At 37.5% G+C, this 20,959-nt stretch overlaps 4 protein-coding genes and 1 non-coding gene across 5 annotated transcripts; 2 read left to right on the top strand and 3 right to left on the bottom strand.

Annotated features, from left to right (window-relative positions):
* The first annotated feature begins 916 nt into the window (after positions 1 to 916).
* On the top strand, positions 917 to 998 carry TRNAS-AGA (transfer RNA serine (anticodon AGA)). Its single transcript has one exon. It is a non-coding gene; the product is annotated as a tRNA-Ser (tRNA).
* Positions 999 to 1,306: 308 nt separating this feature from the next.
* LOC141592693 (chlorophyll a-b binding protein CP29.3, chloroplastic-like) lies at positions 1,307 to 3,797 on the bottom strand. Its single transcript, XM_074413461.1, has 2 exons — positions 2,720 to 3,797; positions 1,307 to 1,817 (listed from the first exon to the last, which is right to left on the bottom strand). The coding sequence occupies exons 1-2, from the start codon at positions 3,224 to 3,226 to the stop codon at positions 1,461 to 1,463; spliced, it is 864 nt and encodes a 287-aa protein (XP_074269562.1). The 5' UTR covers positions 3,227 to 3,797; the 3' UTR covers positions 1,307 to 1,460.
* A 554-nt stretch (positions 3,798 to 4,351) lies between these two features.
* Positions 4,352 to 10,444, top strand: LOC141592709 (putative complex I intermediate-associated protein 30). The gene is made up of 7 exons (XM_074413487.1): positions 4,352 to 4,657; positions 6,271 to 6,384; positions 7,302 to 7,352; positions 8,106 to 8,197; positions 8,425 to 8,505; positions 8,577 to 8,675; positions 9,849 to 10,444. Exons 1-7 carry the CDS (start codon positions 4,606 to 4,608, stop codon positions 10,035 to 10,037), a joined length of 678 nt encoding a protein of 225 aa, XP_074269588.1. The 5' UTR covers positions 4,352 to 4,605; the 3' UTR covers positions 10,038 to 10,444.
* A 161-nt stretch (positions 10,445 to 10,605) lies between these two features.
* LOC141592702 (peptide methionine sulfoxide reductase A1-like) lies at positions 10,606 to 15,116 on the bottom strand. Its single transcript, XM_074413474.1, has 2 exons — positions 14,301 to 15,116; positions 10,606 to 11,085 (listed from the first exon to the last, which is right to left on the bottom strand). Exons 1-2 carry the CDS (start codon positions 14,865 to 14,867, stop codon positions 10,834 to 10,836), a joined length of 819 nt encoding a protein of 272 aa, XP_074269575.1. The 5' UTR covers positions 14,868 to 15,116; the 3' UTR covers positions 10,606 to 10,833.
* Positions 15,117 to 16,000: 884 nt separating this feature from the next.
* On the bottom strand, positions 16,001 to 20,685 carry LOC141592684 (pentatricopeptide repeat-containing protein At4g17616). Its single transcript, XM_074413449.1, has 5 exons — positions 20,605 to 20,685; positions 17,706 to 19,825; positions 17,314 to 17,408; positions 17,133 to 17,220; positions 16,001 to 16,362 (listed from the first exon to the last, which is right to left on the bottom strand). Exons 1-2 carry the CDS (start codon positions 20,616 to 20,618, stop codon positions 17,788 to 17,790), a joined length of 2,052 nt encoding a protein of 683 aa, XP_074269550.1. The 5' UTR covers positions 20,619 to 20,685; the 3' UTR covers positions 16,001 to 16,362; positions 17,133 to 17,220; positions 17,314 to 17,408; positions 17,706 to 17,787.
* Between the last annotated feature and the right edge of the window lie 274 nt (positions 20,686 to 20,959).

The raw sequence follows: 20,959 nt of genomic DNA, 5'->3' as shown, positions 1-20,959 counted from the left end.
TTTAAGGGTTATTTCACGGGATTAATCCAAACTAAAGCCTCTATTCTCATATTAATACAAACTACACTTTAATTGAGAATAACCCAAACTTTTACCGCATTTAACTTTTACTAAACCCAGGCCATAATTAACTCGTTATGAACGGTTTCCCAACAGTCACCCTTAGGATCCACCTTTTTTATTTTTATTTTCCTGGTTCCTTTCAACATTAATGCCTATCAAAATGAAATTACAAATCCGAATATTATGTTTGGGAAAGACAAAAATTCTCAATTCAAGATTTTGGTTATCATAAAAGTGCATATTACAAAACAATTGTGATTCTTCTTCATCTAAAAATAAATTAAAAATTCAGATATCATCGACAATCATTAGGAACTTAAGACTCACAAGTCACACCACTCTGAACAGTCTTCACTTCTGCTGCTGTTGTACTTTGTAAGACCCTTTTAAGGTAGAAAACGACAAATGGATCAATTGGATCGGGTGCGGTTAGGTCGGTTTGAGTTAGATTATTTCGTAATTATACGAGTTTGAATTAAATTTGGTTGAATTGGTCGTTTTGGGTTGGTTCATTTTTTGGGATGTTCTTATTAAATTAGTTAGAGTGCAGGCTATAAGCCTATAAATATTCGAATCGTTTGAGTTAAATCTAGTTGCGGGTCCAATAAGACTCTATGCTCGAATATCGGGTCAGATAAATTTTGTCAAGTCTACGTAAAGAAGTATGCTCGAATATGGTCGTACTTTGGAATTTCTTAAAATTTATTTTCTAAGAATTAATTATGCCGAGAAGGCTTATCTACTCTATTTTAGAGAATATTCTTTTTTTTTTAATTATTATTTCCCTCTAAAATATACTACGTTGTTTATATTTATAGACTAATAAATTGTAACATAGAATTTGAACATCAAAGTGGACGTGCCGGAGTGGTTATCGGGCATGACTAGAAATCATGTGGGCTTCGCCCGCGCAGGTTCGAATCCTGCCGTCCACGTTTTTTTCGTTCTTTATTTTTTTTGGGTATTAAAATCATTGTTAACGCCTGTTGAACATAGAACTAACCTCTACTCTCACTTTTCTACCAACTACCTCAAGAGTTTATTAACAATTCTAATCATCTGCCAGCAATTTTCATTTTTCGAGTAATTTATCCGCTTGCAGTATCGCGATTAATCTGGATCTGAACTGCATACGAGATAAGACTATATGAGTGACACTACAATATAACAATAGATTTACTACGGAGTATTATAATTAATTAATACGGAGTATATATGTAATATAATATCTTAAGGTTACAACTACACATAAATATAACAATAGATTTATGAGAACAATTCAATACAATACGATTCATGTTCGACAAAGGTTTAATACGACATAAAAGAGTGTTCTTACCGGTTGGTTCGAATGCTCAATCATAACTATGACAAATAGTAGTATAATAATAACAAGACTAAGAAGACAAGGTTTTGAAAATGTTGTTAGAAGGGTCACTCAAAAAAGCAGCAACATTGCTAAGAGGACCTTTTCCGGTTGCAGCAGCTTGGATAGCGAAACCAAGGAAGGCAACCATAGCAAGACGAGAATGCTTGATTTCAGCCAACTGAAGGGTTTCTTTCTTCTCAGGGTCAGCTGCTAAACCAAGTGGGTCGAAGTAACTGCCACCAGGGTATAACCGCTTTTCAGGGTCCAGTTCAGCATTCCTCTGGAATTCGATGTAGCCTAACAGTAGGACTTCTATCCATATCAGTGTTGTTAAGGAGAATGGTAGTTTTTGGCCTAGGTATGATGCTCCTTCTATCAATTCCACCTGATATAATACAACAAATTCCGAAACAGTAATGATATATCGATGTTCTGACATTCTGTTACTTTGCGATACAAGAATCATAGAGAGTTTTTTGAATTTTTTGGATAACCAGTGTTTTTTTAGTAAATTAATTAGTTAATTAGCGTTCGTTTGAAACTATTTTGTTTTATAGTGTCCACATCATCATTTTTATTTTATTTTTATGTTTTTATATGAAACCTCTAAAATTATTAGCGGCTACAATTTTTTTCATAACATTCCATAAGGCTAGTAGATTAAAATTTCAAAAAAAAAAAAAAAAAAAAGTTTCAAACAACGCTACCGCTAACTATTTTTATAACATTCCATACCCGCTAACTATCCTAGCGGCTTCATATAAAAACACGAAAAAAAAAATACAAATGATGACGTGGACACTCTGAACCAAAATAGTTTCAAACGAACGCTAATTACCTAATTAATTTGCTAATAAACAATCATTATCCAAAAAATTCGAGTTTTTTTACTATTGAGCCATTTAATACTTACAGCTAATGTTTTCAATTTTTCTAGTGTAGAGGGAACCACAAGTGCGATTTTTATGCTGACGGGATTTGAAGCCAGATCATGAGCACCACCTATCAACTAATCTAGTTGACATCTGTCTCCCGCTAATGTTTTTAGTAAAGTGACGATTTTTTATGCTAACTTATACTTAAAACTATGTTTTCAGTAAAGTTGCATTGCATCGCGACTGAATCATAAGACATTCGACAAACTTTCAAGGATTACGCAACCTCAAATAGTAAAATATAACAATTCCCTCCATCTAAGATAATTGTTTAACATGGTGTTATTTTTCCGTGAATAAATGACTGAGACAGATGGAGTAAGATAACGAAAAAACGAGGTTACGAACAAACCTTGCCAGCATCTTGCCAAGCAACACCAGTAAGAGCCTCAACAGAAAGAGCACCAAGAGTAGCCAACATAGCCCATCGACCATGAATAACCTCACACTCTCTAAACCGTTGAATCCCGAAAACTTCAGTATAAGGCTGCAATGGAGTAGCCTGAACATCCTCAGTCTCAATCCTTCTACCAATAACATCGCCTGCAAGATTCTTAGCTAAATTCTGGTCCAGCCCATCATAATCAAACTGAAGGTACTCAGCTGGTTTCGCTAGCCCGAACGGGTCAAAACCCCGGTCTCCGATCATCGACCCGTCTAGCCATTCTGGTGGTTGGGCACCAGGGTACCATACTGGTCTGTCATCATCTATGATGGGCTTTTTAGGAGGTGCCTTCTTGGCTTCCTTTTTTTTCTTACCGAAACTCAGTATCGCCCGGTATTTGCCTGCCCCTGGAGTTGGGCCGGCAATGCGGGTTCCGAAAATGTTGGATACGGTTGCGGTTGCGGTTGTGGCCATTGGGGTGGGGTGGTGGGTTGTGTGATCAAGTGGTTTGTTTTTGTTTGTGAATTGTGATGGTACTACAAGGGAATATTAAGGATGTTAGTGGAGTGTAATAAGAGTATGTGGCTATTTTGTGGACAATTAATTTTTGGTTGGTTTTGGAGGGATGTTGATATTTTGGGCCTTATCTCTTTGGTGGGACTATAGGAGAAATGATTGGTAATCTTCCATTTCTTCATCTCATTGTGAGGGAAATCACTAATTTTTGCACATATTTGGGATTTTTTTATTAAAAAAAAAAAACAGTTGCTTTATTGCGATATTGACTCGAAAACGACTTTAATAAGAGTGGTGGTGTTCTTACTTCGAGAATCTTGAACTCCAAAATGCTTGAAGAACGGATATTACTGTCTTAGACAAGATTTTATAATTGAGTAATAATTCCCTCAACCGAGTACCCTAATCTCACTGCTTTCAGATGTAGCAATGATTAGGTGCGTTGATCTGGAAATGGAATTAAAGTCTAAAGGGTGGATATATTAGGAATTAAGGGTATGAATGTATGATTATGATTGCATTAGCGCCTAAAGTGCGTGGAGAGGGTATAATCATAATCATAATACAAATTAATACGGAGTATGAAATTAAAGGATACAACCTAAGGTTAATATATATTTTTTTTTGGTAACGAGGGAACCCGTAGCCGCTATCTTCGGTGCGCACTGGGTAAAATATTATAATTAAAGTATGTAGCTTAAAAAACCCAAAAAGAACTTTGATATACATACTAATATTATTTCCCGAAAGTCATCCACCATTTCACTAGTATTGACCAACCGCGTGGTCACACGATCCACCTATCGGACGCTACATTCCCACAACCAACATGACCTGACTAGTTCGAACCACCCGCCTTGACCTGCCACCAACCCATCCAAAAACCTGAATAAAAATGGTATAACACGATTGAACTCGACCCCAACCCATCCATATATCTGATCAAGATCTGTTAAAATAACCCAACCCGATCCTCCCCACCCAACCTCCTCTAGAGTCCGATCAAGGATGGTTCAACGAACCTAGAACCGTGACCGGGTCCAGCCAAGCCCGCCTCATCCTGTCCCGACCCGTAACCACCTCTACATTTGACATTTCGACCAAAACATTTCGAATTAAAATTGGTTCCAATAGACACGACGTCGTCGTTCTATTACACACAAATAATCCGCCATAGCAACTCCATTCATTCCACTACCAAACTATAGTCCACTCTCTGAAATTTCAATTAAACAACCCAGAAAACATTCAATTCAATCAACCATTTACATCAATCTCACATCTATAAACAAAAGTTAGGATTTTGAAAAATATAATTTCAAAGATTATATAGATAAATGTCAAGGTTTCGATCACTAGTCCAAGCTTCTGTAAATGCCACTAAGAAAGGTATAATTCTTGAATACATTGTTTTTTAATCCATTTTGATGAATACCCATTTTTCTAATTTATGTTATATGCTTGTTTAGATGCTTTTAATTGTTTTATTTAGAACAAATTGTGTGTTTTGAGGTGTTTTTGTTAATGGGGTTGTGGATATACTGATATATTATGAATTGGGTTAGTGAAATCTACTATTTTAGTTATTTTGATGTATGAAATTTGCCGAAGTTGCAATCTTTTTAGTATGTAATTCGAGTATTGGAGTTGTGGAGTTGGGTTACAATTACTTGATATCTCATGTATTTTTGAATCTTAAAATGGTGGCAATCTGATTGGGATGAAGAAGTGGGAAGATGCAATGAGTGCTTTTTTTTCGATCGTTTGGCGTTGGACCGGGGATTGGAAGAAAAGAGAAAGGGAGAAAATCCTTAGGGAGGGGGTCAAGAACCCTTGTTTGGATAGTAGAATTGGAGGGAAATGTAGGAGGACGAACTCCCTTGTTTCGATAGTAGGATTGGAGGGGAAAATAGGGATCCATTTGTCCTCCTGCAACCCAAATTAAAGTCCTCCATTCCCCCCTTCCGTTCCCTCGTGCCATTGTATTCCAGGCATTTCCAGCAACACCTTGGAGATACCATAGCGAAAAGGTTGTTTGTATTTTGATTTGATCTGAGAAATTTATGGCTAAGTGCTATGATAATAGGCCATTTTAAGGGAAATTTGTGTGAGGTAGATTTGCTCTCGTCATACATGACTTAGTGAATATGGGTGTATTTGGAGTCAAAAATAGGAAAGAGGGAATGGAAGGGGAGAGGGAATGGAAGGGGAGAGGGAATGGAGTAAGGGAGTTTTCTATCCAAATATTTTTCTCTGTCGGAGTTTTTTTTTTTTTTTTTTTTTTTATTTGCCTTGTAAGAGGGAAATGCATCGATCCATTTTGCCTCCCCTCCAAATCCCTCACACCTAATTTGCTAACCAAACAAGGGATTTTGTTTCCCTCCCTTTCCCTCCAAATAACTCTATCCAACCAAATTGTAAGGGTCTAATAGTGTGGTTTATGGCTTGGTGATGTTAATGACCTCTGATAGGGCAAGAGAAGATTGTGAAATTAGGTTGAAGTTTAACTAGTGAAAGAGCTCAGTATACGTGGATTGCTGGGTTATTAATTGTGGAGTATCAGTTGAGAAGAGCTCTAATTAACTTGACAATATCTAGTGTTCTTTGCTTCTTTATGCACTTTATATCTTTGGCTTTTGTAAGCGATCTTAGTGTGCCACATCACGTATACTGGATAGAGATTATGCACATTGGTCCTCATTAAAAAGCTCCGTAGAAAAAGAGTAACTATCAATGTCCACTCCTCATGCAAGGATTGTTTTTACTTAGAACCTGCTTCTTTGATTTTATTCAATGAAAAGTTTAAGGGATGTGGGTGTTATTGAAAACACTATAGGATTTTGTCAGTGGTGGGTTGTGGATATAGGGTTTCGAGCGGGTTGGATATTTAGTTAATGACTTAATGTTGTGACGGTGATAGGAGTTGCGCATGAGCTCCTACCATTTTGGATTCCCTCTGTCGATTTGTCTTCCCAATAACTAGTTCAATTGCCATGCTACAGCTCTCACATGGAATCTTGATGATTTGATGCCTCCTGTTGAGAAGTATATCTTCAATTTCAATTCTAAAGAAGAGGTTAAGAAATGGCATCTTTACTCAGATTCAGAATACGGAGGTATGTCTATTTTCAGGTAACTGTTACTTTGTGTACACCATCTCTGATCTATGTCCGAATTTTCATATTGCATTCAGGTCTCCGGCTCTACCCATTCAGTATATGGAGTCATCTATTGTATGGTTTACAACCATATTCAAGTTCTAATATGGATATTTCCATCTTAAAGAAACTGTGGTGATGCAACCAGTTTGTGTCATTTTCCGTTGCAAATTAACTATGACCTCGTGGTATAATGCATCATTATAGCAGACGTTCCTCAGTTCTTTAAGTGATATTGAGAGAGAATTTATAGCCTCTTTGTGTTCTCAGCTTTTACATAATTCTTTATAGTCCTCTCTAATTATGACAATTGCTCAAAGAAAAAGAATCAAATTATTACTCTTTTTTGGAAAATTAAATGACTCAACTAGCAGCTTTGCATAGCTACCCCGGACCCCTCGACCAGCTTCGTTGGCACACTAATAGAGAGGTGTAGTTTTTGCATTGCGGAGATTTTAAGTTTTATCTCACAAATTTGTCACCTGTACTCGAAGCTTGGTGCTTTCCAAGTGCCTTCTGAAAACTGTTGGTTAAGAAATAGTTTTCTACTTCAATGTCAACAGCGACCTCAACAACCCAATTTTTTTGCTCATCTTGATACAAGATTGCTGGTTAGATAGTACCAATCCACTTTGTGTGTGCTATGATAGGCGCTGTAAAATACAATAACAAGTTGCACGAGTCGGGAACACACCTAACATAGAAGTAGAATTTCGTTCATTGTATCATTTGTATGTGACTCATGTAATCTTGTCACTAAACTGGCATGTTCTTACACGTTATGGCTTATACTCCTTTGGGTTTGTAAATATTCTTGATTAATCTTTGGTTAAAATACAATTACTAATGAAAAGAGTTAATTGTCTTTTCACCAGGCTTATCGTCAGCATCCTTGGAGGTAACTGATGAGGGAGATGGCTTAAAAGGTACTTCTTGATACTTGGCATAATATGGCTCAAGTGCTGAACTCTGAATGATTCTCTCTTACCATCGCCCTTATCTTTTTTTTTTTTTGCTGCTTAATTTCCATTTCTCTAAATAATAATTAGAGTTCATCACAAACACCTTCTGAAATCATCATGAGTCATGACGCTCAAATAAGCTAGGCTCCAAAATTATGTGAGAACTGACAAGTATATATTGATCTCATGCAAAATTTACTCGTCAAATGCTTACAGCAGTATCTATGGTGCATTGCTTTGAATTTTGATTAGCCTTTTTTTCACCAGTACTCTACGCATAAGCTCTACATTATTGTTTTCCGTTCACTTTACAAGATTATTTACGACTTTGCCGAATTTATGGTACTGAATTTCTTTAAAACATTTATTGTCCAGTGGCCTCAATATTGTAAAATTCTTCTTTTGCTTGTTCTTCTCCTTGTTTTTGAGTATAGAGATGCTGAGTATATTCTTAATTTTGTTTGTCCTCATCCTCTTGTTAAGATTCTTCTTTCTTCTATGAGTATTGGTTTGTGTCTTCTCGAAATGGCTTTACTTTTCCATAAATAGGGCTGATGAGATAAAATAATAAACTTGTGTTTTGTTGTGGACATGAGGATTACCCACAAAGGGAGGTACATTGTGTTTAGGAATCTTCACCCACGATCCACCACACACACACACACACACACACACGACGTCCTCTGTGGCATTCACTTTATGCATTTGCATTGCTAGGATTATTCTCTGGAAATCTCTCTTTGGATGTCATGGAAGGCTCAAAATGGAACATCAAAAGAAGTGGTTTTTGTGGAATGCGCTCCAAGAAGGTAAAAGTGGTTGAACATGTTCAAACGTACCTATGTGAATCAGACCTTTCAACGTAAATTGCATTATGTAACTTTGTAACTGTAAAAGTGTAAAGTATAAAATGCTAAATTGCTAATTTTCCTTGATTTAGAAGTGACCACCATTGTTTATGCTTAACCTGGGATACAAATTCTTATGATAGTCATATTAATATAGCTCGCTCACATTATATTTATGTATGTTTCAGTTCGACGGATACATTGATTTGGATTCATACGACACTATAGCATTAAAGCTCAAAGGAGATGGTAGATGCTACATATCTACGGTGAGATAAATTGCATTTAACATTTCAAAAAGTATAGATTTTAGCTAACTAAATTTTCAATTTGTTGGCAGATCTATACAGAAAATTGGGTTAATTCCCCGGGACAGCAAGAAGATAATTCTTGGCAGGCTTTTGTATATGTACCTGCAGGAAATTGGTATATTGCTAAGGCATGTTTGAATTCTCAAAACTCTGACTTCTGCATGCCATTCTGAGATTGCATACTTAACAACTCTTGGCCCTTAACATGATTAACGCCATCTTCCATCGAAAATATTCATTCCTTGATTTGCATGCCTTAGTAGTTAATTGGATTCAGGATACAAATCTCATTCTTCATGGTTAAATGGTTGAATTCCTAAAATTTATCAATTAAGGTTAATTGCATTAGGTGATTGATAAATTTACTCATATCTGGCTTGGCATATGGACACATTTATTATTCTTAAGAAAGACGCTTTTGGATGTTCGATAGTATCAATATGAAACTCTTAGCAACGACAACAACATTACCGCAGCGCTGAAAAGACTCCTCTCCAAATGGAGGGCAAATGGGCTTGGATGTATGCAATCTTACTCCTATAGAATGTATGCAGCCTCACCCTCATGTTAACAACACAAAGAGGCTGTTTTTGGATAAAATGATAAATTGTGTCGGTAATAGAATCAAATGACTGGTATTTCACTATTAAAAGAAGTGCAACCAACTTGGTGAGCCATAATGTAAAAACCAAAGAGCTCCATTAGTAGTAGAAACAATATGTCAATATGAAACTCTTATAACCGTGAAAAACTATAATTAGGTTCTACTGAGAGCCCGTATGTGATCAGCTACTGCCATTTGATGTATTTCTGTCGAGCAAGTCTCGTGTGTGGTTGGCTGTGTTCATGGTCAACGACCACTTTTCTCGTGTCTGTTTTCCATTGTATGACGGGGTCTAGAAATTTTGGACCTTAGCTTCAACTTCATGTGGAGATGTCAACCTGCATAGCCTTAACTTTGGCAAATTGTTTCCTGGAAAAAAGGGAGGAGGAACACGCCAGAGCTAAGCGTCTTAGACTCTTCTGCATGTCCAAGTTTACCATACCAATGACTTCGTGGGACTTGGATACATCCCATGCAGTTCAAATATTATCTGTAGCAGTTTTGTGTAAGACCGTCTTCTTATGAGACCCACCCAAATACACAAGAATGTATGATATTTCGCATTTGATCATCTATATAAATAATTGAGCGGGTCTTCTTATACAAGATTTTGTGTATCAGTAGTCAAATTTGTTTTGTGAGTTGTACAAATTATGATTCTAAATGTGGAGAAATTTTACCGCGTAAATTTCCTCAGATTCCTCTTGTTCGATATCTACCAACCTGGAGAGGCAATGTAATTGATGCAAGCATGGAAATGAACCCTTCTCGGATTCTCGGGATGTCACTATCAGTAAATGCTGAAGGCGGTGTTCCTGGGGCTAGATCTGGACCAGGTGACTTCAGAGTGGAAATAGATTGGATCAAAGCTCTACGGAGAGAGTGAATCACAAGATCACCAAAGAGAATAAAGTCATCTTGTGCGACAGAATAGAGTTTTTTTGCACGCTTCTTTTCGCCGACACGTCCTGGTTTTGTAAGATCTGTAGTTGGTATTCTCACATGCACTAGAGGGGCTGTTTAGTTCCAAATTTGCAGTATTTAGATGTTTTTCATAGTTTTCCGACTTTGCAGATATACACTACTTTTTTAGGATTGAGGTCTATGATGGGCATCGCACTGTTGGCTCATGTTTGCTGGTCGATGATTGTTTAAGCAAGAGAGTAGTTTGTTTGTTACGAAGTACAAATTACAACAATTCTTGCGCTCCCTTGGTTTTATAGCCACTGATAAATCTCAGTTACAGTAAGAAAAAACGTCATCTTTGGTATATGCATTGCTTTTCTAGCAAAACTTAAGCGCAAACAGCAGTATCAGCAGTCCGCAGACCACAAATACGATCCTGTGACTGCGTGTTGTTTTCATGACCAAAAAACTCGTTGAGTCTATAAAAGCCTTGGTTGACGAATCTGTAAAAGGCTAAAAGCCTTGGCTGAAAATCTGCGGAAAATGCATTTACAGGCAAATCTCGATCACATATCTCAAAATAAGTACTCCGTATATAACAGATTGACATCTGATTAGTTACAAGATGAGGAAATGATGAAGACAGTCGACACCAGGAAAATATTAAAGCTAGATTTGCCAGATATATTGGCTAGATCCTTAATAAATTCTTGGTTTTAATTTTTACAAAGACGACTTGGGAATGCATGGCAAAGTTCCGGAAGGCTTGACAGAGATTAACCATAGCATCGAATGGGGTCGTTGCACCCTTTCTCTGTAGACTGTCTGAACCCAAAACGACCTCCTTTAGCAAGGTACTGCTGATGGTATTCTTCAGCTCTATAAAACTTCTTTGCAGGCAGTATCTCAGTAACAATGGGCCTGTTTACCTGTTTCTGATAACGGTCCCTTGATTCGATTGCAGCTTTCTCTTGCTCAGGAGTGTAAAAGTAGATTCCAGACCTGTATTGTGTCCCTACGTCACCGCCCTGACACCAAAACCAAATATCAGTAAATATCAGAAGTACAAACTCAAAATTGTTCAAGGGACGCGAAATATGAAGGACATAAAAGCAATAAGCAGTCGAGTGTGCAACGTAAGATCCATTAACATCCCATTCCCCCCAACTGTGATTCTGTGAATGTGCTCCTCACTGAAGTTCCCTAAAGCCAATGTTAGTTTCCGATTCACAACCACTATGTACTTAATCTCACTATCCTCCAGTTCCGCCTCAGTACCCAGTCCTTAAGGTTTAGAGTCTTTAAGTTCAAAGGTCAACCAACAATCTGATAACAAAAAAAAACAGATTATGTAATTCTTTCTTCAAAAGGCCAAAATAATAATCACGTTTTCGGATTTCTGCTTCCCATATAGATCTACACTGAATCGCTACAAGGTCACATGAGCAACGGAACACTCAAAAGAAAATTCATTCATTTCATTTTGTCCATCCCAACCCATTCGTGCACCTAAACCCTATCTGCCACGCACTAAAAATTTCTGATTTCATATGTTGATAGCTGGTCAAATTTTATACATACAAATATAATCACAACTCGCAAGTCACCAGTCCGTAATTTCCATAACCTCGCCTAGCAATAAAATTCATTTACTATTAACAGATTATTACAAACAGAAGGCATTGTCTATTAATCACATATATAATCCATAACAGCAATTTCCGAACATCTAAACCATCAATTAAACGCATAACTACCACAAAAACAGTCACAGGTCACAACCCATTCTTCTAAGCTAGATTAACGAGAGCAGAACTTTAAACATTCCTCTACAACTGAAACAACATTACCTAAGGGCTCTAACAAATTGCAGTTTTAAGGGAAGGAGGGAAGGATAGGAAACTGCCCAAAGTGAAAACTTTAATAAAACTAACGCATCACCCTAGTGCTCAAGAGCTCCCGCAAGTTACGGAGATGTATGCACCCCTATCCAACTCAGAAAACTATTTCCATATAACCCAAGATGAAAATTCTAATCATTCTTTCACTATTAAAACAACATTACCCAGTTTCGGGCTCTAACAAATTGCAGTTTGCAGGGAAGGAGGGAAGGAAACTACCCAAAGTAACCTTTGTTCATTCTTCTACACCTAGAACATCACCCCAGTGCCTCAAGGGCTAAGGTATAATATACGCAGGCTTACCGACACACAGACACGATTTCCACATTGCCCAAAATGAAAACTTTATTCATTATCCTACAACTAAAACAATATTACATTACCCAGCGTCTCAAAGGCTCCCGCAAATTGCTGGTAGTGAGTCCTAAACACAGAAAGGCAGTTTCCAGATCACCCAAAATGAAAACTTTAACCAATCATTCCTCTAATGTACGATAATCAAACAAGAAAGTGAGAAACCTCAAGGGCTCCCGTAAATTGTTGGTGAGGAGTCATATATACGCAACCTTACCCAAGCACACAAAACCCATTTCCAAACTTTAGTCAATCATTCTTCTAATATAAAAAAATCGAATTCATTTTTGAAATAATGCTCAAAAATAAAATATTTGTCGTTTTGGGTCGGTTTTGAAAATATTTGTCAAAATGGTGTCCACGTAGGCTCGGGATTTCTGGGCCTAAAACACGCCACTACCAATGGCGTGTTTATAATGAGTAGGGAAAGAAACTTCATTAAAAAATGGACTAAAACAAACACGCCATTGGGAATGGCGTGTTTCGGAGCGGAAACACGCCACTCCCTATGGCGTGTCTTTGAATTTTTTTTTTTTTTTTTTTTTTTTTAAAGCTCTGTCAGTTGTAGAAAAAATTTATTGTAAAGACACGCCATTGCTAATGGCGTGTTTCCTTCACAAAACACGCCATTGGTAGTGGCGTGTTTTAGGCCCAGAAATCCCGAGCCTACGTGGACACCATTTTGACAAATATTTTCAAAACCGACCCAAAACGACAAATATTTTATTTTTGAGCATTATTTCAAAAATGGACTCAAAAAAATCAAACCACCACCCAAGAAAACTTACAGTAACCTTATCCAAGACAAACTATTTCCAAATTACCCAAAAGATGAAAACTTTATCCATTATTCTACAACGAAAACAATATTACCTTAGTATCTCAAGGGCTACAGCAAACCTACCCAACAGGGCCAACACACAAAATCCATTTTTAAACTTTAGTCAGTCATTCTTCCGATAACAAAATCAAACAAGAAACCAAGAAACTTGCTGTAACCTTCCAAGACACAAACTATTTCCAAATTACCCAAAAGATGAAAACTTCATCCATTATTCTTCAACTAAAACAACATTACCCGGTATCTCAAGAGCTCCCGCAAACAACAGATAGGAGGCTGTATATATGCAACCTTACCCAAACAGGCAAACACACAAATCTCATTCCCAAACCACCCAAAATCGAAACTTTAACCTATTCCAAGGCACAACTTTCTCCAAATTACTCAAAAGACGAAAGCTTTTATCCATTGTTCTACAGCTAAACCAACATTACCCGATATCTCAAAGGCTCCCGCAAATTACAGATAGCAAGTCGTATATACGCAGCGTTACCCAAACACACAAAGCCCATTTCCAAACTACCCAAAAGATGAAAACTTTATCCAATATTCTACAAATAGAACACCACCGCAGCAGTACCACCAAGTATCTCAAGGGCTCTCGCAAATTGCTAGTACGAGGTCATATGTATGCAGCCTTTCACAAACACACAAAAACCATACCCAAACTACCAAAAAATCAAACTTTAACCAATCAAGCCACTCTACTAATCCAACATAATCAAACAAAATCAAACAAAAAACCAAGAAAAACTCACTTGACGATTAAAACCCATTATCCAAATTATCCAAAAAGAAAACTCTATCCATTATCCTGCACCTAGAGCAACAACACCAAGTATCCCAAGGGCACTAGAAAATTGGAAGTGCGAGGTCATATATACGCAACCTTAACCTTAACCAAAACTGAAACCAATCAAATCATTCTACTAATCAAACAAAAAAGCAAGAACAACTCACTTTAACCAATCAATCATTCTACCAATCCAACCTAAATTCTTGTTTAAGACTGTCTTAACTTAAGAAAACCCTCACCCCCGATTAAAATAGAGATAAAATAAAAAGGAGATTATAAGAGGTCTTTAAGTCGAGACGGTTTTAAACAAGACCAACTGTTCAATCCAACAAAATCAAATAAAAAACCAACCTGACGATTAAGAGTAGTAGGATCATGCCTAGACCAAAAAAGGTCAAGAAGATCATCAAACCCACATTCCTTAGGATCATACATAACCCTAACAACTTCAGAATGATTAGTCAACCCAGTGCAAATATCTTCATAACTAGGATTATCCATAAACCCTTGACTATACCCAACTTCAGTCTTACTGACACCTGGCACTCTCTGAAATGCCAACTCAACTCCCCAAAAACACCCTGCCCCAAATTGAGCAAACTGCTGCCCTGGTGCAGGTATATCATCATCTGGCCCTTGGGCCACTGATGATGCTGATGAGTCTACAGATTGTTGTTGGGCTTTTGGCCCGAAACCCAAACCCAGTTTGCCTAACCAACTACTCATTATTGGGGTTTTCTTGAAATTTGAATTTGTTAATGAATTTAATGAAATTGATGAAAATCTTGAAAAGGGTAAAGAAATAGAACCAAAAGATGATGTTTTTGGTGATTTGTTGAATTTGAAGAGAAGTGGAAGTGAAGAAGTTAATGATGCTGTTGATGGTGATGATGATGTTAATGCTATGGTCTTCAACATAGTGGGAAATTATTAATTAATTAATTATATTTAATTAAGGAATTTTTTATGAGATTATTGGTATGATGTGAGTAGGTTTCTTGTAAAGTTGGGATAAAATTTTGTGAAATTAAGAAGAAATTATGTAATTGGTTGTTTTGAGGAACAAGAAAACATGAAAGTAGGAAAGTTTGTGTAAATGCAACCTTATCGGATGAATGAATGAAAAGATTGGGAATTTGGTGAGGATCGAAGTTACTAGGTTCGGTTGACGTGGTTCTAAATGGTTCATATGATATGATAACAGGTTTTTTGTCCTTTTCATTTTTTGTTTTTGTTGGTACTTGGTTGACAATTTTAAAATGTTCTCCCAGGCAAAAAAAGCTACTAGGGTTATTCTAGATTTCTAGTGGGTCAGCCTGGCCAAAACCGTTTAGCCTTCGGACCGCCTTTTGATTTAACGCGACGCAGCCCATGACCATCTCTTCCCTCGAGCCATTTCAAGGAATGTTCTCCGGCACTTCTCTCCAACCCGATCGACCCAACATGTCCAAAATCTTTTGAAAAAGTAGGTCGTCTAGCACTCCAAACCTTCGATACTGAATCTTGGCTCATGTCAGATTGTCAGGTCAGGCCTCAGAAAACCCAACCCGGCCCGAGCAGGCTTAGGGTCGGTCAGGGTTAAGTGGGTTTACCTCAACCTGTTACTGGAGTACTGAGTCAGGTCGGCATGTCCTGTGGCCCCCTCTACTAATAGTCGAGGTGGCCAATTGCATGGGGCCGGCCCGGACCGATTTGCTTCTCCGGTCTTCCAAACCAAGGCCCGACCAACCCACTTGAGGCCAGGTTGGACACGTGTCTATACTTGGGCGGGCTCCGGATCCGGGTCCATATCCCCAGGCCAGCTCGCCACTTACCCCACTCCTAAAAAAAACACTTTGGAACATCAGACATTCAGACTCGTGGGCCCAGCCTACCGGGCGGGTCGAGGGTCAGTCTTCCCAAGACTTTGGCCCAGCTCGCCACTCCCCAAGGGCTGGTTTAGGGTCGACCAGGCTGAGCCCGGGCCCGCACCAGATAAAACACACCATCGTTGTTCCCTTGCATAACTCCTTTCTCTACAGATTTGGAATATGATGACTTGATGGAAAGTAAAGCAATGTTACCCATCCTTCTTTGAAGGGAATCATGCAATTTATCTTTGCTACAAAAAGTACCTTGATATCCTTCCTTCTATAGAAAAATATAAACGTTGAATGACAACATTTTCTACGAATTCGAAGGATTTAGTTCAGAATGCCCTTATGGGCCTTATCAAATTACTGCTTCTCAAAACGAGAGAAACTCTTTGAGTAGTAAACTTTGCTTATCGAAATTATTGTTTTTTCAAGTAATCTGAGTAAGACTCAATGTGACATCCTAACAAGCATGGAGCAACATTCGAGCGCTTACATCAGATGGCGAGGTTAATCCGACTTGATCATACGTTGAAGCTTGTGATATACCATTGCTCAACCTGCAAAAGACAACTTTATCATCATTATACTCCTACTCGACTTGAATCTGTACTAAACTAGATGGTGCATGCATATATCAGAATCATGGGATTAAATCTATTAAAATACTGAAAACAGCCAAAATCTGTTGATGTCACCACAAAATGTGAATGTATTTGACCAAAACTACAAGTGCTATATCAGCATAACCGGAAAATTTCTACTGAAGTAACCATGAATATTCAAGAAAATGTCATCCCATTAAATTTTCAAAACTTGACAGTTGAAATTGTCTATCTTGACCACATTCAACTTCTTCTACACCAACTAAATAAACAAATGCGCGCCGTCTTCTTCCATGTAACATGAAGAACTCTTTTGTTGAACATATCAACAGCTACATATAGCGTAACATTTATGCCATAGTTCACCAAATTATATGAAAGGAAAACGGGGATATCGAAGGTCAAAGCACACCGAAATTTACAGCACTGAGGAGGATCCCACACAGACAATTGACCATGGAACAAATCTGACATATTCAAACCCTTTCACAGTAAGTTATTGATAGATTTCATATCCAATGTATGGATTATAATATAGGAATTAAGCAGAAATCATTTCCACTTCTCTGTTATACCGCCAAAGATCCTAGATGTTGGAATACGGTAGTTCTAAATTTCTAATATGACTCAACTAATAATCCCTGGAAACTCAACAGTTGATGCAAGAGTTTCCTTTTATTTGATCTATGTTGTTACACTTGGAGCATATAATCCCTATGTCTCACCTTCTGAGTTGCCTGATCGGCTGTTCTTTACACCAGAAGATATGCACATTATAGATCTCAGTTGGATCGTAAAGCTGACAGAAGGTACCTGAAATTACCACAAGAGAATATTAAAATACAATCACTCAGTACGTGTTTCGACAGAGCACTCTGTCAAAAAGTTTCAAGTTTAACCAGCTACCTGGACGACTTCCAAGTAAGAACATGCATTCTAGGAATCCCTTTACAACAACAACAACATCAGAGCCTTAATCCCTTTAGTGGCTGAAAATTGGTCTGCAGAAATACCACAAACTTATATGAAACGGTCTTAGATGAGAGATCAATCCATTAATTTAATTATAATTAATTAATTGAGGAATACAAAAATATGGTTTGATCTCACGCATGAGACCATCTTATACAAGACTCACTAGTAGAAAATTCTAGTTAGCCAGAACAAAAAGAATAATAATTTGCCATTTTAAAGTAATGCCCAATAAGTTAAATGTTTCCTCAGTTATAATAGAAATCAACTTTTATATATTAGAAGACTGATTAAAACTTAAGTTGATTGATAGTTCTGTTTCTTACCCAATGTCATAGTTGATTACACACCAGTAGAGCGAGTGCTTTAAGCATTTATCAACAGAACCAGAATACACCTGAATATTCTTCAATTGTTGCTAACCCACATTCTAAAGGCTTTAACATGCTCAATCCTCATTCTCTGTGCTTCGGTTGTGGCATCTTCAGCCTTCAATCTCCTGTACAGATTCTTATGAAGCCTTAAAAACTCTTGCCTATACAGCCATCTATCGGCATACATACCATGATCTTTCATTAGCCCAAGAACCTCCAGTACCCTCTCAAAATAACCCCCTCGAAGAAAATTTATTAGCAGCAACTCGTACAAATCCCTATGTGCAAGTGAACATCCACGAGCCATATACCTTTTAATGTCACCCCACAATATTGTGATTTCTCGGTAATCTTCTAGCGAAGAATACGCTTGTATCAAGTAAGCAAAAGTATGCACTGTGGGCTTTAATTTAATCTCCTCCATTTTTTTGTAAATCTTTCGAGCATCGTCCAACATTTTCGCCTTGCAAAAGAAATAGATAGAAGAATTCAACTCATAAATCTTTGAAAGACCATTATCTCCCTTTCTCATTTCTTGAACCAGATAAGTAGTTAAGTCTGACTGCCTGCTTGAAGTTGGTGCAATGGGACTTGCACTATTACTGTCGGCCACACCAAGAAGGCAGTTAGAGACAATCGATTCACCAGATGCGTCAAAGGTCAGACCCGCCCTTTTAATTTGTTTTGCCAGCGCTTCTGCTTCCTTTGACATCTTCTCTTTGCAATATGCATTCAAGAGTAACATGTATGTTGTACTGGGAACATAAACATTAGCAATTTCCATATCGTCCAAAATATCATGTGCTGTTTCAAGGAAGCCAGAACAAATACATGCATGGATTACATCACGGCATATACAGTCATCTTGAGTATCACACTGTTTCTTTTCAATTGCTGCTAGAAGTTTCGACAATTCGCCTATCTTTTCACTTTTCTTGTATTTTGCAACAAGTTGGGCTAACCCTTTATTAGTAAGAATAGGATTACCATTTTTAAGAACTAACAAGTTCTCTTCACCGTTTACAAGGAAAACAGGATCCTTGTCTAGCAACTCGAACACCACTTGACTTTTCAATCCTTCTAGCAAATAAGGAGAGCCAATTGGTACCAGATATGGCTTTACTAGGTCCTCGGTCGTTTTCAATGGATGTGAGGCCGAATGAAAATAAATATCTTCTACAAGTCTGGCAGCAGCATCAACATCATCAAATTTGAAATGCAATCTCAGTAACTTATCATAGAACTGAAAATAATGTTTTGAAAGTGGAACTGAAACTCGATCTATGTATCCTTTGAACTTTGTCAACTCATCTCTTTGCCCATTCAACTCATAAATGTAAGAGAAAAGAAGCACCGAGTGTAAATCAGCCACCACACCTATATGTGCCATTGCCTCAATTATTTGATATGCTTTCAGTGACGAACCAATTTTCATACAAGCCTCAAGAACAAGGTTGAAGATTGTCGTAGTCGGTTTCATGGACACTGCATATTCTGTCTTCTTTAAACTAAGATGATGGAAGTGATCACAAAACTCGAGAAGGACGTTTGATGCCAGATGGGTCCCAGCATCAGTCTTTACCATATGCATAAACACTGAACCCAATACATCCATCTTCGGAGGAATCTTTTTCATCAGCATGAATCTAAGTATCTTAGATGCAGGGATAGGCATCCGAGCTCTTGCTAATGAAAGGCAAAGCTTAGATAAGCTATCAGCCTGTAGTGAGGAGGGATTCTCTTTCGCAATTTTAAAGACTATATTACATGCTTTTGGAAGTAATCTGTTATCCAACGAATAGGAAAATCCACAAATCAGCTTACTTAGAGCATAAGGGGGAGGATAACCGTGCTCACTCTTAAACTTACGAAAAACACCCCAGACCTCATCATCCTTACAATCCAACAATGCAGTTCGAAGCTTTTCTTGCAAAACATTATCAGTAGATCCTCCCCAATGTACACTCTTTTGCAATGTGCTAGTACAAAATTGTTTTAAATGCCCGCTAATGGAGTGCTTAACAATGGATTCTCCATTCTTCACCACACTTGATACAGAAGTCCTCATATTTCTAGCAAACAGAAAATCAAAACCAAAGAACTTCACCAACCTTGTATCAATTTTACATTACATAAAATTGCCACCATCATCTAGAAGCATGTACGCGTTTAAGAAAATCAAAATGAAATCAGTAATCATCCAGTAAGACCGTCTACACTCTACACCAGACATTATAACGTCGTTCACACAGTACGGCCTGAAGACTCAAAAGTTATAAAAAATTTCCACATCTTTGCCAACAACAAAGTTTCAGAATTTAATCAAAGCTTTGTCCCATTTTAGCGAAGCATTAACTTATGATCCTAAAAGTTCGGAATTTCGCTAAGCATCGTTTAGCAATTACCATATAAAGTACACCGTCCGTTTCAATCATTTGTTTACCTTTTTTTTATTAAAATACCCAACACGAAATTTAAAAAGCTAAACAAATGAATGGGACGGAAGGAGCATTTATCGAAAAGCATCAAAATTTAACCTGAGCAACCCAAATCACTAGTATAATTCAACAAAGCAAGCTAAGCTAAGATAATTAAGCTAAATTAGCCTAAAAATATGGCATTAAGTGAAAGGCAAATTAGCAAATTAGTTGAAAGTGAAGCTGCAGACAAGGTGTTTGTTGAAATGTCTCAAAGAGTAATTTGGGTTGCAGAGGATGAATTCATATACAATTGGGCTAATGATGAACAAATCAAATAATGGGTTTTTATGAACTGTAATTAAAATTGCAGAAATGTTAAGAAAACTTGAAGAATGTATTGAAATTAGAGAGATTAAGGACATAAGACATACAAGAGATTAGACATTGCATAATGTGACTTCAAATTTGGAACTACAATTTCATACTTCAGCTATTATGACGAAGTATATATAAGGTCCACTTAGTGAACGGATTCGAACCCATGATTTATTGTGAGGATACTTTCATCTTAACCACTAGACTAACATTGAGCGAAGAAGAACGGGGTAGGTTGGGTTAGTTCGAATCAGGCTTGGGTCGGATCATTGTACAACAATAAACATTCGGGTTGAGTCGTAAATTGAATCGGGTCAATACGAGATACAAGTCATACTTGGGAATTCGACGACAATACGATATATGGGAGAGGGGGATACGAACCCGTGACTTCTTGTCACAAAACCTCCA

This window comes from Silene latifolia, chromosome 1 (genome assembly GCF_048544455.1).
Source record: "Silene latifolia isolate original U9 population chromosome 1, ASM4854445v1, whole genome shotgun sequence".
Taxonomy (NCBI): Eukaryota; Viridiplantae; Streptophyta; class Magnoliopsida; order Caryophyllales; family Caryophyllaceae; genus Silene; species Silene latifolia.
This window is presented reverse-complemented; position numbering and strand designations above follow the sequence as displayed.